The sequence below is a fragment of the Oncorhynchus nerka genome, linkage group LG1 (genome assembly GCF_034236695.1).
Source record: "Oncorhynchus nerka isolate Pitt River linkage group LG1, Oner_Uvic_2.0, whole genome shotgun sequence".
Classification (NCBI taxonomy): domain Eukaryota; kingdom Metazoa; phylum Chordata; class Actinopteri; order Salmoniformes; family Salmonidae; genus Oncorhynchus; species Oncorhynchus nerka.
In genome coordinates, this window is record NC_088396.1 from 50703394 (window position 1) to 50723393 (window position 20000).

A 20000-nucleotide genomic window follows, 5' to 3' on the forward strand; every position below is an offset into this window, starting at 1 on the left:
ACTAGGCTACCTGCCGTCCCTACACTCTAACCACTAGGCTACCTGCCGCCCCTCACTCTAACCACTAGGCTACCCTGCCGCCCCTACACTCTAACCACTAGGCTAACCACTCTAACCACTAGGCTACCTGCCGCCCCTACACTCTAACCACTAGGCTACCTGCCGCCCCTACACTCTAACCACACTCTAACCACTAGGCTACCTGCCGCCCCTACACTCTAACCACTAGGCTACCTGCCGCCCCTACACTCTAACCACTAGGCTACCTGCTCCCTACACTCTAACCACTAGGCACTAGCCCCAACACTCTAAACACTGGCTACCTGCCCCTCTACACTCTAACCACTAGGCTACCTGCCTCCCCTACACTCTAACCACTAGGCTACCTGCCACCCCTACACTCTAACCACTAGGCTACCCTGCCGCCCCTACACTCTAACCACTAGGCTACCTGCCGTCCCTACACTCTAACCACTAGGCTACCTGCCGTCCCTACACTCTAACCACTAGGCTACCTGCCGCCCCTACACTCTAACCACTAGGCTACCTGCTGGCTACCTGCCCCCTACACTCTAACCACTCTAACCACCAGGCTACCTGCCTCCCCTACACTCTAACCACTAGGCTACCTGCCTACCCTACACTCTAACCACTAGGCTACCTGCCACCCCTACACTCTAACCACTAGGCTACCCTGCCGCCCCTACACTCTAACCACCACTGCCGCCCCTAGGGCTACCTGCCGCCCCTACACTCTAACCACTAGGCTACCTGCACTCCCACTACTACCTCTAACCACTAGGCTACCTGCCGCCCCTCTAACCACTAGGCTAACCACTAGGCTACCACTCTGCCGCCCCCTACACTCTAACCACTAGGCTACCTGCCGCCCTACACTCCGCCCACTAGGCTACCTGCCTCCCTACACTCTAACCACTAGGCTACCTGCCGCCTACCTGCCTCCCCTACACTCTAACCACTAGGCTACCTGCCTCCCCTACACTCTAACCACTAGGCTACCTGCCTCCCCTACACTCTAACCACTAGGCTACCTGCCTCCCTACACTCTAACCACTAGGCTACCTCTAACCACTAGGCTCCCTACACTCTAACCACTAGGCTACCTGCCTCCCCTACACTCTAACCACTAGGCTACCTTCCTCCCCTACACTCTAACCACTAGGCTACCTGCCGCCCTACACTCTAACCACTAGACTACCTGCCTCCCCTACACTCTAACCACTAGACAACCTGCCTCCCCTCTACACTCTAACCACTAGACTACCTTCCTCCCCTACACTCTAACCACTAGACTACCTACCGTCCCTACACTCTAACCACTAGGCTACCTGCCGCCCCTACACTCTAACCACTAGGCTACTACCTTCCACTCCCCTACACTCTAACCACTAGTCTAACCACTAGGCTACCTGCCCCCTACACTCTAACCACTAGGCTACCTGCCGCCCTACACTCTAACCACTAGGCTACCTGCACTCTAACCACCTACCTACACTCTAACCACTAGGCTACCTGCCGCCCCTAACCACTCTAACCACTAGGCTACCACTAGACAACCTGCCTCCCCTCTACACTCTAACCACTAGACTACCTTCCTCCCCTACACTCTAACCACTAGCTACCTGCCGCCCACCTACCTGCCGCCCCTACACTCTAACCACTAGGCTACCTGCCTACACTCTAACCACTAGGCTACCTCTAACCACCACTAGGCTACCTGCCGCCCCTCCCCACTACACTCTAACCACTAGGCTACCTGCCGCCCCTACACTCTGGCTGCCTGCCGCCCCTACACTCTAACCACTAGGCTACTACCTCTAACCACTAGGCTACGCCCCCTACACTCTAACCACTACTACCTGCCGCCCCTACACTCTAACCACTGGCTACCTGCCGCCCCTACACTCTAACCACTAGGCTACCTGCCGCCCCTACACTCTAACCACTAGGCTAGGCCCTACCTCTAACCACTAGGCTACCTGCCGCCCCACTCTAACCACTAGGCTCTAACCACCACTAGGCTACCTGCCGCCCCTACACTCTAACCACTAGGCTACCCTGCCGCCCCTACACTCTAACCACTAGGCTACCTGCCGCCCCTACACTCTAACCACTAGGCTACCTGCCGCCCCTACACTCTAACCACTAGGCCCCTACCTGGCCCTGCCCCACTCTAACCACTAGGCTACCTGCCGCCCCTACACTCTAACCACTAGGCTACCCTGCCGCCCCTACACTCTAACCACTAGGCTACCTGCCGCCCCTACACTCTAACCACTAGGCTACCTGGCTACCTGCCCCCCACACTCTAACCACTAGGCTACCTGCCGCTACCTGGCTACCTGCCCTCTACACTCTACCTGCCTCCCCTACCAACCACTAGGCTACCTGCCTCCCCTACACTCTAACCACTAGGCTACCTGCCGCCCCTACACTCTAACCACTAGGCTACCTGCCTCCCCTACACTCTAACCACTAGGCTACCTGCCGCCCCTACACTCTAACCACTAGGCTACCTGCCTCCCTACACTCTAACCACTAGGCTACCCTGCCGCCCTACACTCTAACCACTAGGCTACCTGCCTCCCTACACTCTAACCACTAGGCCTCCCCTACACTGGCTACCTGCCTCCCCTACTACCTCCTCCCCTAAACCACTAGGCTACCTGCCTCCCCTACACTCTAACCACTAGACCCTGCCTCCCCTCTACACTCTAACCACTAGACCACCTGCCTCCCCTCTACACTCTAACCACTAGGCTACCTACCGTCCCTACACTCTAACCACTAGGCTACCTGCCTCCCCTACACTCTAACCACTAGACTACCTACCGCCCCTACACTCTAACCACTAGGCTACCTGCCACCCCTACACTCTAACCACTAGACTACCTGCCTCCCCTCTACACTCTAACCACTAGGCTACCTACCGTCCCTACACTCTAACCACTAGGCTACCTGCCGCCCCTACACTCTAACCATTAGGCTACCTGCCTCCCCTACACTCTAACCACTAGGCTACCTGCCGCCCCTACACTCTAACCACTAGGCTACCTGCCGCCCCTACACTCTAACCACTAGGCTACCCTGCCGCCCCTACACTCTAACCACTAGGCTACCTGCCGCCCCTACACTCTAACCACTAGGCTACCTGCCGCCCCTACACTCTAACCACTAGGCTACCTGCCATCTCTACACTCTAACCACTAGACTACCTGCCTCCCCTACACTCTAACCACTAGGCTACCTGCCTCCCCTACACTCTAACCACTAGGCTACCTGCCGCCCCTACACTCTAACCACTAGGCTACCTGCCTCCCTACCTGCTACCTGCCCCCTACACTCTAACCACTAGGCTACCTGCCTCCCTACACTCTAACCACTAGGCTACCCTGCCGCCCCTACACTCTAACCACTAGGCTACCTGCCTCCCCTACACTCTAACCACTGGGCTACCTGCCTCCCTACACTCTAACCACTAGGCTACCTGCCTCCCCCTACACTCTAACCACTAGGCTACCTGCCTCCCTACACTCTAACCACTAGGCTACCTGCCTCCCCTACACTCTAACCACTAGACTACCTGCCTCCCCTCTACACTCTAACCACTAGACTACCTGCCTCCCCTCTACACTCTAACCACTAGGCTACCTACCGTCCCTACACTCTAACCACTAGGCTACCTGCCTCCCCTACACTCTAACCACTAGTACCCCGCCCTACACTCTAACCACTAGGCTACCTGCCACCCCTACACTCTAACCACTAGACCCCTCCCCTCTACACTCTAACCACTAGGCTACCTGCCGTCCCTACACTCTAACCACTAGGCTACCTGCCGCCCCGATGAATGTGACTCTGGATAAGAGCCTCTGCTGAATGTAATAGTGTTGTGAGCTGTGAGAGCAGATTAAAGGTTTAGTGTCACACTAGTGACTAGAGAGCTTTATAACACCATGCTCTTGTCTCCCAACAGGACAGGAGCAGCTCTCCCCCCTTGGCTTAGTTAAACTGGAATTAATTAGTCTCAAAGCTAGAGAGAGGGGGGGTCAGAGGTTAGAACACTGAGGCTAATAAGAGCAGCTGAGAGAGAGAGAGAGAGAGAGAGAGAGAGAGAGAGAGAGAGAAACAGAGAGAGAGAGGAGAGAGAGAGAAACAGAGGGAGAGAGAGAGAGAGAGAGAGAGAGAGAGAGAGAGAGAAACAGAGAGAAAGAGAAACAGAGAGAGAAACAGAGAGAAACACTGGAGAGAGAGAGAAACACTGAAACACTGAAGAGAGAGCGAGAGAGAAACAGAGAGAGAAACAGAGAGAGAGAGAAACAGAGAGAGAGACAGAGAGAGAGACAGAGAGACAGAGACACAGAGAGAGAGACAGAGAGAGAGAGAGAGAGAGAGAGAGAGAGAGACTAAAACACTGAAGACCCAAACTTAAGGAAAACTTTGACTATGTACAGATTCAGTGAGCATAGGCAGTAGACAGACATGGCTCTCAAGAGAAGACAGGCTATGTGCTCACTGCCCCCAAAATGAGGTCGAGCCTGAGCTGCACTTCCTAACCTCCTGCCAAATGTATGACCATATTAGAGACACATATTTCCCTCAGATTACACACATCCACAAAAATTTGAAAACAAATCTAATTTTGATAAACTCCCATATCTACTGGGTGAAATTCCACAGTGTTTCATCACAGCAGCAAGATATGTGACCTGTTGCCACGAGAAAAGGTCAACCAATGAAGAACAAACACCATTGTAAATACAACCCATACTTATGTTCATTTATTTTCCCTTTTGTCCTTGAACCATTGGTACATCGTTACAACACTGTATATATATATAATATGACATTTGTAATGTCTTTATTCTTTTGGAACTTCTGTGAGTGTAATGTTTACTGTCTCTGTGCTCTGACCCAGCCTGGTGTCTCTGGGCTCTGACCCAGCCTGGTGTCTCTGTGCTCTGACCCAGCCTGGTGTCTCTGGTCTCTGACCCAGCCTGGTGTCTCTGGGCTCTGACCCAGCCTGGTGTCTCTGGGCTCTGACCCAGCCTGGTGTCTCTGGGCTCTGACCCAGCCTGGTGTCTCTGGGCTCTGACCCAGCCTGGTGTCTCTGGGCTCTGACCCAGCCTGGTGTCTCTGGGCTCTGACCCAGCCTGGTGTCTCTGGGCTCTGACCCAGCCTGGTGTCTCTGGGCTCTGACCCAGCCTGGTGTCTCTGGGCTCTGACCCAGCCTGGTGTCTCTGACCCAGCCTGCTCTGACCCAGCCTGGTGTCTCTGGGCTCTGACCCAGCCTGGTGTCTCTGGGCTCTGACCCAGCCTGGTGTCTCTGGGCTCTGACCCAGCCTGGTGTCTCTGGGCTCTGACCCAGCCTGCCTGGTGTCTCTGGGCTCTGACCCAGCCTGGTGTCTCTGGGCTCTGACCCAGCCTGGTGTCTCTGGGCTCTGACCCAGCCTGGTGGTCTCTGGGCTCTGACCCAGCCTGGCCTGGTGTCTCTGGGCTCTGACCCAGCCTGGTGTCTCTGGTGACCCAGCCTGGTGTCTCTGGGCTCTGACCCAGCCTGGTGTCTCTGTGCTCTGACCCAGCCTGGTGTCTCTGTGCTCTGACCCAGCCTGGTGTCTCTGGGCTCTGACCCAGCCTGGCCTGGTGTGGTGTCTCTGGGCTCTGACCCAGCCTGGTGTCTCTGGGCTCTGACCCAGCCTGGTGTCTCTGGGCTCTGACCCAGCCTGGTGTCTCTGTGCTCTGACCCAGCCTGCTCTGACCCCCAGCCTGGTGTCTCTGGGCTCTGACCCAGCCTGGTGTCTCTGTGCTCTGACCCAGCCTGGTGTCTCTGTGCTCTGACCCAGCCTGGTGTCTCTGGGCTCTGACCCAGCCTGGTGTCTCTGGGCTCTGACCCAGCCTGGTGTCTCTGTGTTCTGACCCAGCCTGGGCTCTGACCCAGCCTGGTGTCTCTGTGCTCTGACCCAGCCTGGTGGTCTCTGGGCTCTGACCCAGCCTGGTGTCTCTGGGCTCTGACCCAGCCTGGTGTCTCTGGGCTCTGACCCAGCCTGGTGTCTCTGGGCTCTGACCCAGCCTGGTGTCTCTGGGCTCTGACCCAGCCTGGTGTCTCTGGGCTCTGACCCAGCCTGGTGTCTCTGGGCTCTGACCCAGCCTGGTGTCTCTCTCTGACCCAGCCTGGTGTCTCTGACCCAGCCTGGTGTCTCTGGGCTCTGACCCAGCCTGGTGTCTCTGGGCTCTGACCCAGCCTGGTGTCTCTGGGCTCTGACCCAGCCTGGTGTCTCTGGGCTCTGACCCAGCCTGGTGTCTCTGGGCTCTGACCCAGCCTGGTGTCTCTGTGCTCTGACCCAGCCTGGTGTCTCTGGTCTCTGACCCAGCCTGGTGTCTCTGGGCTCTGACCCAGCCTGGTGTCTCTGTCTCTGACCCAGCCTGGTGTCTCTGGGCTGACCCAGCCCCAGCCTGTGTCTCTGGGCTCTGACCCAGCCTGGTGTCTCTGGGCTCTGACCCAGCCTGGTGTCTCTGGTCTCTGACCCAGCCTGGTGTCTCTGGTCTCTGACCCAGCCTGGTGTCTCTGGTCTCTGACCCAGCCTGGTGTCTCTGGGCTCTGACCCAGCCTGGTGTCTCTGGGCTCTGACCCAGCCTGGTGTCTCTGGGCTCTGACCCAGCCTGGTGTCTCTGGGCTCTGACCCAGCCTGGGCTGTCTCTGGGCTCTGACCCAGCCTGGTGTCTCTGGGCTCTGACCCAGCCTGGTGTCTCTGGGCTCTGACCCAGCCTGGTGTCTCTGGGCTCTGACCCAGCCTGGTGTCTCTGGGCTCTGACCCAGCCTGGTGTCTCTGGGCTCTGACCCAGCCTGGTGTCTCTGGGCTCTGACCCAGCCTGGTGTCTCTGGGCTCTGACCCAGCCTGGTGTCTCTGGGCTCTGACCCAGCCTGGTGTCTCTGGGCTCTGACCCAGCCTGGTGTCTCTGGGCTCTGACCCAGCCTGGTGTCTCTGGGCTCTGACCCAGCCTGGTGTCCTGGGCTCTGACCCAGCCTGGTGTCTCTGTGCTCTGACCCAGCCTGGCCTGGTGTCTCTGGGCTCTGACCCAGCCTGGCCTGGTGTCTCTGGGCTCTGACCCAGCCTGGCCTGGTGTCTCTGGGCTCTGACCCAGCCTGGTGTCTCTGTGTTCTGACCCAGCCTGGTGTCTCTGGGCTCTGACCCAGCCTGGTGTCTCTGTGCTCTGACCCAGCCTGGCCTGGTGTCTCTGTGCTCTGACCCAGCCTGGTGTCTCTGTGCTCTGACCCAGCCTGGTGTCTCTGGGCTCTGACCCAGCCTGGTGTCTCTGGGCTCTGACCCAGCCTGGTGTCTCTGTGCTCTGACCCAGCCTGGCCTGGTGTCTCTGGGCTCTGACCCAGCCTGGCCTGGTGTCTCTGGGCTCTGACCCAGCCTGGTGTCTCTGTGTTCAGACCCAGCCTGGTGTCTCTGTGCTCTGACCCAGCCTGGTGTCTCTGGTCTCTGACCCAGCCTGGTGTCTCTGGTCTCTGACCCAGCCTGGTGTCTCTGGTCTCTGACCCAGCCTGGTGTCTCTGGTCTCTGACCCAGCCTGGTGTCTGGGCTCTGACCCAGCCTGGTGTCTCTGGGCTCTGACCCAGCCTGGTGTCTCTGGGCTCTGACCCAGCCTGGTGTCTCTGGGCTCTGACCCAGCCTGGTGTCTCTGGGCTCTGACCCAGCCTGGTGTCTCTGGGCTCTGACCCAGCCTGGTGTCTCTGGGCTCTGACCCAGCCTGGTGTCTCTGGGCTCTGACCCAGCCTGGTGTCTCTGGGCTCTGACCCAGCCTGGTGTCTCTGGGCTCTGACCCAGCCTGGTGTCTCTGGGCTCTGACCCAGCCTGGTGTCTCTGGGCTCTGACCCAGCCTGGTGTCTCTGGGCTCTGACCCAGCCTGGTGTCTCTGTGCTCTGACCCAGCCTGGTGTCTCTGGGCTCTGACCCAGCCTGGTGTCTCTGGGCTCTGACCCAGCCTGGTGTCTCTGGGCTCTGACCCAGCCTGGTGTCTCTGTGCTCTGACCCAGCCTGGCCTGGTGTCTCTGTGCTCTGACCCAGCCTGGTGTCTCTGGGCTCTGACCCAGCCTGGTGTCTCTGGGCTCTGACCCAGCCTGGTGTCTCTGTGCTCTGACCCAGCCTGGCCTGGTGTCTCTGGGCTCTGACCCAGCCTGGCCTGGTGTCTCTGGGCTCTGACCCAGCCTGGTGTCTCTGTGTTCTGACCCAGCCTGGTGTCTCTGGGCTCTGACCCAGCCTGGTGTCTCTGTGCTCTGACCCAGCCTGGCCTGGTGTCTCTGTGCTCTGACCCAGCCTGGTGTCTCTGGGCTCTGACCCAGCCTGGTGTCTCTGGGCTCTGACCCAGCCTGGTGTCTCTGGCTCTGACCCAGCCTGGCCTGGTGTCTCTGGGCTCTGACCCAGCCTGGTGTCTCTGCCTGACCCAGCCTGGTGTCTCTGGGCTCTGACCCAGCCTGGTGTCTCTGGGTTGACCCAGCCTGGTGTCTCTGGGCTCTGACCCAGCCTGGTGTCTCTGTGCTCTGACCCAGCCTGGCCTGGTGTCTCTGGGCTCTGACCCAGCCTGGTGTCTCTGGGCTCTGACCCAGCCTGGTGTCTCTGGGCTCTGACCCAGCCTGGTGTCTCTGGGCTCTGACCCAGCCTGGTGTCTCTGGGCTCTGACCCAGCCTGGTGTCTCTGGGCTCTGACCCAGCCTGGTGTCTCTGGGCTCTGACCCAGCCTGGTGTCTCTGGAATCTGACCCAGCCTGGTGTCCCTGGGCTCTGACCCAGCCTGGTGTCTCTGTGCTCTGACCCAGCCTGGCCTGGTGTCTCTGGGCTCTGACCCAGCCTGGCCTGGTGTCTCTGGGCTCTGACCCAGCCTGGTGTCTCTGTGTTCTGACCCAGCCTGGTGTCTCTGGGCTCTGACCCAGCCTGGTGTCTCTGGGCTCTGACCCAGCCTGGTGTCTCTGGGCTCTGACCCAGCCTGGTGTCTCTGTGCTCTGACCCAGCCTGGTGTCTCTGGGCTCTGACCCAGCCTGGTGTCTCTGGGCTCTGACCCAGCCTGGTGTCTCTGGGCTCTGACCCAGCCTGGTGTCTCTGGGCTCTGACCCAGCCTGGTGTCTCTGGTGTCTCTGACCCAGCCTGGGTGTCTCTGGGCTCTGACCCAGCCTGGCCTGGTGTCTCTGTGCTCTGACCCAGCCTGGCCTGGTGTCTCTGGGCTCTGACCCAGCCTGGTGTCTCTGGGCTCTGACCCAGCCTGGTGTCTCTGGGCTCTGACCCAGCCTGGTGTCTCTGACCCAGCCTGGTCTGTCTGACCCAGCCTGGTGTCCCTGGGCTCTGACCCAGCCTGGTGTCTCTGTGCTCTGACCCAGCCTGGCCTGGTGTCTCTGGGCTCTGACCCAGCCTGGCCTGGTGTCTCTGGGCTCTGACCCAGCCTGGTGTCTCTGGTGTGGTGTCTCTGGGCTCTGACCCAGCCTGGTGTCTCTGTGCTCTGACCCAGCCTGGCCTGGTGTCTCTGTGCTCTGACCCAGCCTGGTGTCTCTGGGCTCTGACCCAGCCTGGTGTCTCTGGGCTCTGACCCAGCCTGGGCTCTGACCCAGCCTGGTGTCTCTGGGCTCTGACCCAGCCTGGCCTGGTGTCTCTGGGCTCTGACCCAGCCTGGCCTGGTGTCTCTGGGCTCTGACCCAGCCTGGTGTCTCTGGGCTCTGACCCAGCCTGGTGTCTCTGGGCTCTGACCCAGCCTGGTGTCTCTGGGCTCTGACCCAGCCTGGTGTCTCTGGGCTCTGACCCAGCCTGGTGTCTCTGGGCTCTGACCCAGCCTGGGCTCTGACCCAGCCTGGTGTCTCTGGAATCTGACCCAGCCTGGTGTCCCTGGGCTCTGACCCAGCCTGGTGTCTCTGTGCTCTGACCCAGCCTGGCCTGGTGTCTCTGGGCTCTGACCCAGCCTGGCCTGGTGTCTCTGGGCTCTGACCCAGCCTGGTGTCTCTGTGTTCTGACCCAGCCTGGTGTCTCTGGGCTCTGACCCAGCCTGGTGTCTCTGTGCTCTGACCCAGCCTGGCCTGGTGTCTCTGTGCTCTGACCCAGCCTGGTGTCTCTGTGCTCTGACCCAGCCTGGTGTCTCTGGGCTCTGACCCAGCCTGGTGTCTCTGTGCTCTGACCCAGCCTGGCCTGGTGTCTCTGGGCTCTGACCCAGCCTGGCCTGGTGTCTCTGGGCTCTGACCCAGCCTGGTGTCTCTGTGTTCTGACCCAGCCTGGTGTCTCTGGGCTCTGACCCAGCCTGGTGTCTCTGTGCTCTGACCCAGCCTGGCCTGGTGTCTCTGTGCTCTGACCCAGCCTGGCCTGGTGTCTCTGTGCTCTGACCCAGCCTGGTGTCTCTGTGCTCTGACCCAGCCTGGTGTCTCTGGGCTCTGACCCAGCCTGGTGTCTCTGGGCTCTGACCCAGCCTGGTGTCTCTGGGCTCTGACCCAGCCTGGTGTCTCTGTGCTCTGACCCAGCCTGGCCTGGTGTCTCTGTGCTCTGACCCAGCCTGGCCTGGTGTCTCTGGGCTCTGACCCAGCCTGGTGTCTCTGGGCTCTGACCCAGCCTGGTGTCTCTGGGCTCTGACCCAGCCTGGTGTCTCTGGGCTCTGACCCAGCCTGGTGTCTCTGGGCTCTGACCCAGCCTGGTGTCTCTGGGCTCTGACCCAGCCTGGTGTCTCTGGGCTCTGACCCAGCCTGGTGTCTCTGTGCTCTGACCCAGCCTGGCCTGGTGTCTCTGTGCTCTGACCCAGCCTGGTGTCTCTGGGCTCTGACCCAGCCTGGTGTCTCTGGGCTCCGACCCAGCCTGGTGTCTCTGGGCTCTGACCCAGCCTGGTGTCTCTGGGCTCTGACCCAGCCTGGTGTCTCTGGGCTCTGACCCAGCCTGGTGTCTCTGGGCTCTGACCCAGCCTGGTGTCTCTGGGCTCTGACCCAGCCTGGTGTCTCTGGGCTCTGACCCAGCCTGGTGTCTCTGGGCTCTGACCCAGCCTGGTGTCTCTGGTCTCTGACCCAGCCTGGTGTCTCTGGTCTCTGACCCAGCCTGGTGTCTCTGGTCTCTGACCCAGCCTGGTGTCTCTGGGCTCTGACCCAGCTTGGTGTCTCTGGGCTCTGACCCAGCCTGGTGTCTCTGGGCTCTGACCCAGCCTGGTGTCTCTGGGCTCTGACCCAGCCTGGTGTCTCTGGGCTCTGACCCAGCCTGGTGTCTCTGGGCTCTGACCCAGCCTGGTGTCTCTATGCTCTGACCCAGCCTGGTATCTCTGTGCTCTATCCAGTCTGGGGTGTCTGTCTGTCCTGTCACTTTATCCCCCTTAATTTGGACTTGACTCCTGTCTTCTACTCTACTTACCTTAATGAGACTCATGAAGACACTTTGCTGTGGTCTCTCTACTCAGAGGAGATCTGCTAGTGATCTATCACTATGTCATCTATGAACATTTGAACATATTGGCCATGTACTCTTATAATCTCCACCTGGCACAGCCAGAAGAGGTCTGGCCACCCCTCATAGCCTGGTTCCTCTCTAGGTTTCTTCTTAGGTTCTGGCCTTTCTAGGGAGTTTTGTCTAGCCACCGTGCTTCTACATCTGCATTGCTTGCTGTTTGGGATTTTAGGCTGGGTTTCTGTTCAGCACTTTGAGATATCAGCTGATGTAAGAAGGGCTTTATAAATACATTTGATTGATAGTGGACAGTGTCATTGAGAGTAGCCATCGTACAGTATTGTTGTCTGTGAAAGGCCATGGATCAGCAGTACCTTGTAATGTAATCTGAATGTTGCTAGATGCTTTGTTAGTCATCCGATCAGGAACTGTACTTTCTGAGAGGGTCTCCTGTCTAGCACTGGCAATGCCCAAACACCTGCATGTGCCAACTTACACACACACACCCACACACACACACACTATTTTTTCCGACATCCGTATGCACTCACGCACACACACACCCACACAAAGTCTTCTCTCTGGTTTGATGTGATAAGGGCAGGGAAAATGCTGTGAGCCGGTTCCCTCGGCCCCATGTGCCCTCAACCTTACCGGACAAATAAACTGGGACGAGCCCCCCGGGGCAGAGAGATAGATGGAGGGAGAGGGATAGAAGAAAAGAGAGAGGGAGGGAGGAAAATAGAAAGGGAGAGAGGAAAAGAGAGAGAGAACAGAGAGGGAGAGAGGAAGAGAGAGAGGGAACAGAGGGAGAGGAAAAGAGAGAGGGAGAGAGGAAAAGAAAGAGGGAGAGAGGAAATAGAAAGGGAGAGAGGAAAAGAAAGAGGGAGAGAGGAAAAGAGAGAGAGAACAGAGAGGGAGAGAGGAAGAGAGAGAGAGAACAGAGGGAGAGAGGAAGAGAGAGAGAGAACAGAGAGGGAGAGGAAAAGAGAGAGGGAGAGAGGAAAAGAGAGAGAGAACAGAGAGGGAGAGGAAAAGAGAGAGAGAACAGAGAGGGAGAGAGGAAAAGAGAGAGAACAGAGAGGGAGAGAGGAAAAGAGAGAGGGAGAGAGAGGAGCTCAACATTACCTCTTTCTTTATAACATTCATTGTCTGAGCATTGAGGGAACCTCAAGGGAACAGAAATGTTAAACAAAAGATTGAACTGAAACGTTAAACAAAACATTGAACAGGACCGTTATACAACACAGACCAGGATACGTCTCTGACCTGTTCACTGGACGTGCTACCTTGTCCCGGACATGATGTTTTTGACCCTCTCTCTGTCTCTCTGTCTCTCTCTGTCTCTCTCTCTGTCTCTCTCTGTTTCTCTCTCTCTGTCTCTCTGTCTCTCTCTCTGTCTCTCTCTGTCTCTCTCTCTCTCTCTCTCTGTCTCTCTCTCTGTCTCTCTGTCTCTCTCTCTGTCTCTCTCTGTCTCTCTGTCTCTCTCTGTCTCTCTCTGTCTCTCTCTCTCTCTCTCTGTCTCTCTCTCTGTCTCTCTCTGTTTCTCTCTCTCTGTCTCTCTCTGTCTCTCTCTGTCTCTCTCTCTCTCTCTCTGTCTCTCTCTCTGTCTCTCTCTGTTTCTCTCTCTCTGTCTCTCTCTGTCTCTCTCTCTCTCTCTCTATCTGTGTATATATCTCTCTATCTGTGTCTCTATCTCTCTCTCTGTCTCTCTGTGTCTCTGTCTCTGTCTCTCTCTCTCTCTCTCTGTCTCTCTCTGTCTCTCTCTGTCTCTCTCTCTATCTGTGTCTCTATCTCTCTCTCTCTCTCTCTCTCTGTCTCTCTCTGTCTCTCTCTCTCTATCTGTGTCTCCATCTCTATCTCTCTCTCTCTCTCTCTCTCTGTGTCTCTATCTCTATCTCTCTCTCTGTCTGTCTCTCTCTGTCTCTCTCTCTGTCTCCCTCTCTCTCTCTCTGTCTCTCTCTCTCTCTCTCTCTCTCTATCTGTGTCTCTATATCTCTATCTTTATCTCTCTGTCTCTGTCTCTCTCTGTCTCTCTCTGTCTCTCTCTCTCTCTCTCTCTCTCTCTCTCTCTCTCTCCAACACCTGCTGTCTCGACCTCTGAATGCTCGGCTGTAAAAGGCCAACAGACATTTACCCCTAAGGTGCTGACCTGTTGCACCCTCTACAACCACTGTGATTATTATTATTTGACCCTGCTGGTCATCTATGATGAACATCTTGAAGAACGATCTGGCCTTTATACAAGACACATTTCTCTAGTTAAAAGACATCAGATATCACAGGCTACGTACACAGCCTCAGTTCTTCAAGGGGGGGTTCCACAGTACTCCAATGCTTCCCACAAGTTGTGTCAAGTTGGCTGGATGTTCTTTGGGTGGTGGACCATTCTTGATACACACAGGGAAACGGTTGAGAGTGAAAAACCCAAAGGCCCATTCACCCTCTGAATGGCAGACAAACACAATCTATGTCTCTATTGTCTGAATGCGTAATAATCCTCCTGTAACCAGTCTTCTGCTCTTTCCTCTACACTGATTGATATTTGGATTTACCGAAGTGACATCCATAAGGGATCATGGCTTTCACCCGGATTCACCTGGAACAGTCTGTGTGGTGGAAAGAGAAGGTGTTCCTAATGTTTTGTCCACTCAGTGTATCGTAAGACAGAACGGGGGGGGTGTTTCACTCATTAGGTGAGATAGTTTCAGTGTATCGTATGACAGAACGGGGCTTCACTCATTAGGTGAGATAGTTTCAGCCACTTCCGAATTGAAGGAAAGTTGGCGTGTGGCGCAGTACATCATCGGATGCTGAAATTATTTTGGATAAACGTGCGAGTCATGACGGGTTGTGTTCATGGCACATTAAAAGATAATACATTTTTATAGTTAAATGACATCTCTATAAAACCCATTTAAACCCTCATGGGGGTGGGGGGGTTCAGACTGGCCTCTGCCTTGGGCCTCCAAATCACTCAGCCCTGTGGGGGTTTGAGTTCTGTCTCAGTTGGTCTTGGTCAGGGGGTCAGGATGGGGGCACACCAGGTTTGAGTTTCCTGCCGGGCTCTGGAGCATTCCTCTCTCTGTGTGTGTGTGTGTGTGTGTGTGTGTGTGTGTGTGTGTGTGTGTGTGTGTGTGTGTGTGTGTGTGTGTGTGTGTGTGTGTTTCTGGGCCTCACTAACGAGCTACTAATGAGACAACAGAACCCTGCTCCGCATGGGCCTATTAGGGAGGGAGGGAGGGAGGAGGGAGGGAGGGAGGGAGGGAGGGAGGGAAAGGAGAGAAGGGTGTGAGAATTAGTATTTTGGTAGATAAATGTTTTTCAGATTCACAATATCATTTTTTAATGGCTTCTTCTTCTGTTTCTTGTTCTCTCCTCCTCCTCCTCTTCCTCCTCCTCTTCCTCTTCCCCCTCCTCTTCCTCCTCCTCCTCCTCCTGTCTCTCTGTCTGTGTTGGAGGTGAGTTATCCATGGTGGAGCTGCAGGATCCCTTCCTTGTCAGTGTTCACCTCATTACTGACCCGGGCCAGGCCAAGTCCCTGCAGCATGCTGCCGACACTGTCCTGGCCTGGGTCCACCCTGAACTGCAGCTCTTCCGCGTCTCCGAGAGAGCCGCCTGGCAACAAAAACCCAAGCGCCAATCATGTCATGCTTCGGCATCTTTTTCAGCCAATCACGGCCCTCCGCAGTGCCAGCCAGCGCTGGCCGTCATCCTCTTCCTGCAGGAGCAGTACGGGGGTGAGGATCAGATCATGACGTTACACCGTGCTCTCCAGCGCCCCCCCTGGCACTTCCACCACACCGAGAGGGTCAACAACGGCCGTAGGATGCTCCCGCTTACTCCCTGCAGCCAAGACTTCTTCACCTTGGCCCCGGGGACTCCTCTGTGGGCGGTTCGCCAGGTTCACTACGGCAAAGAGATTGTACGCTTCACAGTCTACTGCCGTTACGAGAGCTTCCGGGATATGGTGCGCATGTACCGGATGATCCTCCAGAGGAAGCTGGCCCAGAGGAAAGAAGACTTTTGTTTTTTCGTGGTGTACTCCAACCCGGATACCGAGATCCAGCTGTCATTCAAGCGGTTGCCGAGGGGCCAGAGCCCCGCTCCTACGGAGTCGGCGGTGATAGAGATGAGGGTGAGGGACGTTGGGGCGTTGGTGCCCCTCCTGCCGTACCCCTGTACCCCCATCAGTGAGGTACGCTGGCAGACTGAAGACTACGACGGGAATAAGATACTGCTGCAGGTGAGATACTGGTGGGTGTGTGTCTGTGTCTGTGTGTGTGTGTGTGTGTGTGTGTGTGTGTGTGTGTGTGTGTGTGTGTGTGTGTGTGTGTGTGTGTGTGTGTGTCTCTGTGTGTGTCTCTCTGTGTGTGTGTGTGTGTGTATCTCTATCTGTGTGTGTGTCTCTATGTGTGTCTCTGTGTGCGCGTGTGTGCGTGTGTGTCTGTGTGTGTGTGTGTGTGTGTGTGTGTGTGTGTGTGTGTGTGTGTCTCTATGTGTGTTTCTGTCTGTGTGTGTCTCTGTGTGTGTCTCTGTCTGTCTGTGTGTGTGTGTGTGTGTGTGCGAGTGCGTGTGCGTGTGTGTGTGTATGTGTGTCTCTGTGTGTGCGCGCATGTGTGTGTGTCTCTATGTGTGTTTCTGTCTGTGTGTGTGTGTGCGTGTGTGTGCGTGTGTGTCTCTGTGTGTGTCTCTGTGTGTGTGTGTGTGTTTCTGTCTGTGTGTGTGTCTCTGTGTGTGTCTCTGTGTGTGTGCGTGTGTGTCTCTGTGTGTGTCTCTGTGTGTGTGTGTGTGTGTTTCTGTCTGTGTGTGTGTCTCTGTGTGCGTGTGTGTGCGTGTGTGTCTCTATGTGTGTTTCTGTCTGTGTGTGGCTCTGTGTGTGGCTCTGTGTGTGTGTGGCTCTGTGTGTGTGTGTGTGTGTGTGTGTGTGTGTGTGTGTGTGTGTGTGTGTGTGTGTGTGTGTGTGTGTGTGTGTGTGTGTGTGTGTGTGTGTGTGTGTGTGTGTGTGTGTGCGTGTGTGTGTCTCTGTGTGTGTGCGTGTGTGCATGTGTGTGTGTCTCTATGTGTGTTTCTGTCTGTGTGTGCGTGTGTCTCTGTGTGTGTGCGTGTGTGTGTGTCTCTATGTGTGTTTCTGTGTGTGTGTGTGTGTGTGTGTGTGTGTGTGTGTGTGTGTGTGTGTGTGTGTGTGTGTGTGTGTGTGTGTGTGTGTGTGTGTGTGTGTGTGTGTGTGTGTGAAAGCGTTTGTGTGTGTCTCTGTGTGTGTCTCTGTCTGTGTGTGTGTGTGTTGTACACTTTTGTGTTGCCTAGGCCGTAGATGAACAACATGCTGCACAGTATGTCCCAGCAGCAGTCAGACTATGAACTAAGAACAACCCTTAAATGATGACGACTGGCAGACCACACCTACATGAGCTCTGGAAGTCACTGGAGGTAGAGTGTATTGTTGCTAGGCAACAGCAGAAGTGAAATATCTGTGTGTGTGTGTGTGTGTGTGTGTGTGTGAGTGTGTGTGTGTGTGTGTGTGTGATCTACACCCTCTCTTACTGGAGATTAATTTCACACTGTGTATAGTCATCAGGGCAACAGAGAGCGGGAGAGAGGGGGACAGAGAGGGGGGGGGGACAGAGAGGAAGAGAGAGAGGGGGGACAGAGAGGGGGGGCAGAGAGAGGGGGGGCAGAGAGAGAGGGGGGGGGACAGAGAGAGAGAGGGGGACAGAGAGAGAGAGGGGGGACAGAGAGGAAGAGAGAGAGACAGAGAGGGAGAAAGAGGAAGAGAGGGAGGGAGAGATACAGAGAGAGAGAGAGAGAGGGGGGAGAGAGAGGGAGAGAAGGCTCCAGAATACAGACCATACAGACTGCAGGTTCTAAGTGGGAACAGGACTGCAGCCAAAAATAACAGTCCCACTCAGCAGACAAAGGAACATTGAGCCTTTCCAATTTGCACCCCTCCTCCACCCCTCATCCCTCCATCCCAACACAGGCTGGGGATAGGTGTATAAGTCCTACTGCTATGACCACCCTGAAGGAGATTCACAGATTTCACACACACACACACACACACACACACACACACACACACACACACACACACACACACACACACACACACACACACACACACACACACACACACACACACACACGTTCACTCTGGGGGACTAACATAATTAACTAGACCTCACCTAGGGTTGCAAAGCTACTAGTAAATTACCAAAGGTACCGGAATCCTCTATGGTAACTTCTTTAATTCATACTTGAATAACTTACATTAAAAATGTATACGTATATGAGTTTCTAAGGTTCAAGAGAAAATAGTGATCGCTGAATGAAAACGGCATGCAAATGACAATGGTATTATTTTATTATTATTATATATTATTATTTATAGTATTATTTATATCATTATATTATTATAGTATTATTTTTTCATTTAACTCTTCATCTTGTCCAACTATTGACGTTTTTTCACAACTGCCACCAATTTGGTACCATAACATTTACAACGAAGACATAGTCAAATGATGTGTAAAGATATATCAAATCAAATCAAATTTTATTTGTCACATACACATGGTTAGCAGATGTTAATGCGAGTGTAGCGAAATGCTTGTGCTTCTAGTTCCGACAATGCACTAATAACCAACAAGTAATCTAACTAACAATTCCAAAACTACTGTCTTATACACAGTGTAAGGGGATAAAGAATATGTACATAAGGATATATGAATGAGTGATGGTACAGGGCAGCATACAGTAGATGGTATCGAGTACAGTATATACATATGAGATGAGTATGTAGACAAAGTAAACAAAGTGGCATAGTTAAAGTGGCTAGTGATACATGTATTACATAAGGATGCAGTCGATGATATAGAGTACAGTATATACGTATGCATATGAGATGAATAATGTAGGGTAAGTAACATTATATAAGGTAGCATTGTTTAAAGTGGCTAGTGATATATTTACATCATTTCCCATCAATTCCCATTATTAAAGTGGCTGGAGTTGGGTCAGTGTCAATGTCAGTGTGTTGGCAGCAGCCACTCAATGTTAGTGGTGGCTGTTTAACAGTCTGATGGCCTTGAGATAGAGGCTGTTTTTCAGTCTCTCGGTCCCAGCTTTGATGCACCTGTACTGACCTCACCTTCTGGATGATAGCGGGGTGAACAGGCAGTGGCTCGGGTGGTTGATGTCCTTGATGATCTTTATGGCCTTCCTGTAACATAAGGTGGTGTAGGTGTTCTGGAGGGCTGGTAGTTTGCCCCCGGTGATGCGTTGTGCAGACCTCACTACCCTCTGGAGAGCCTTACGGTTGAGGGCGGAGCAGTTGCCATACCAGGCGGTGATACAGCCCGCCAGGATGCTCTCGATTGTGCATCTGTAGAAGTTTGTGAGTGCTTTTGGTGACAAGCCGAATTTCTTCAGCCTCCTGAGGTTGAAGAGGCGCTGCTGCGCCTTCTTCACGACGCTGTCTGTGTGAGTGGACCAATTCAGTTTGTCTGTGATGTGTATGCCGAGGAACTTAAAACTTGCTACCCTCTCCACTACTGTTCCATCGATGTGGATAGGGGGGTGTTCCCTCTGCTGTTTCCTGAAGTCCACAATCATCTCCTTAGTTTTGTTGACGTTGAGTGTGAGGTTATTTTCCTGACACCACACTCCGAGGGCCCTCACCTCCTCCCTGTAGGCCGTCTCGTCGTTGTTGGTAATCAAGCCTACCACTGTTGTATTGTCCGCAAACTTGATGATTGAGTTGGAGGCGTGCGTGGCCACGCAGTCGTGGGTGAACAGGGAGTACAGGAGAGGGCTCAGAACGCACCCTTGTGGGGCCCCCATGTTGAGGATCAGCGGGGAGGAGATGTTGTTGCCTACCCTCACCACCTGGGGGCGGCCCGTCAGGAAGTCCAGTACCCAGTTGCACAGGGCGGGGTCGAGACCCAGGGTCTCGAGCTTGATGACGAGCTTTGAGGGTACTATGGTGTTGAATGCCGAGCTGTAGTCGATGAACAGCATTCTCACATAGGTATTCCTCTTGTCCAGATGGGTTAGGGCAGTGTGCAGTGTGGTTGAGATTGCATCGTCTGTGGACCTATATATATATAGGAGATGTCATGCTGAAACCGTATAAAGATGGCGTCTTAAGGGCTCCTGACCATTTTGCCTGTTTTCTACCCTGATCCAGCCTTTTTTTCGGTACATAATATCACCACCATCATTTCCTATGACCAGAAAACAGCTTCTGGACATCAGGACAGTGATCATTAACCTCAATTTTGGATGACGATTTCTACTTCAACGAGCCGGCAGGCTGTGGATGTACTGCTCATTCCGGACCAGGCCCTAGACTCGAGAGGAAGAGACAGCGCAAGAGAGGCACACAAGCGGGCTCCCTGACGAGACTACGAGTAAATAAACTGCCTTTACCGTCCGCTCTATTGGCAGACGTACAAATCACTAGAGAATAAAACTGGATGAGCTCTGTTTGAGACTATCCTATAAACGGGATATGAAGAACTGTAATGGGGTTTTTTCAGAGTCGTGGCTGAACAAAGACGGATAATATACATCTATATATATATA

General features: G+C 54.8%; 1 protein-coding gene across 1 annotated transcript in view; it reads left to right on the forward strand.

Moving 5' to 3' along the window:
- Window positions 1-20000, forward strand: part of LOC115127792 (protein FAM124A) — a 103965-nt gene that overhangs the window by 38405 nt on the left and 45560 nt on the right. Inside the window, exon 3 of the mRNA XM_065019592.1 lies at window positions 14879-15663. Coding sequence (XP_064875664.1) covers window positions 14879-15663 — 785 coding nt within the window. The remainder of the gene's footprint in view (window positions 1-14878; window positions 15664-20000) is intronic.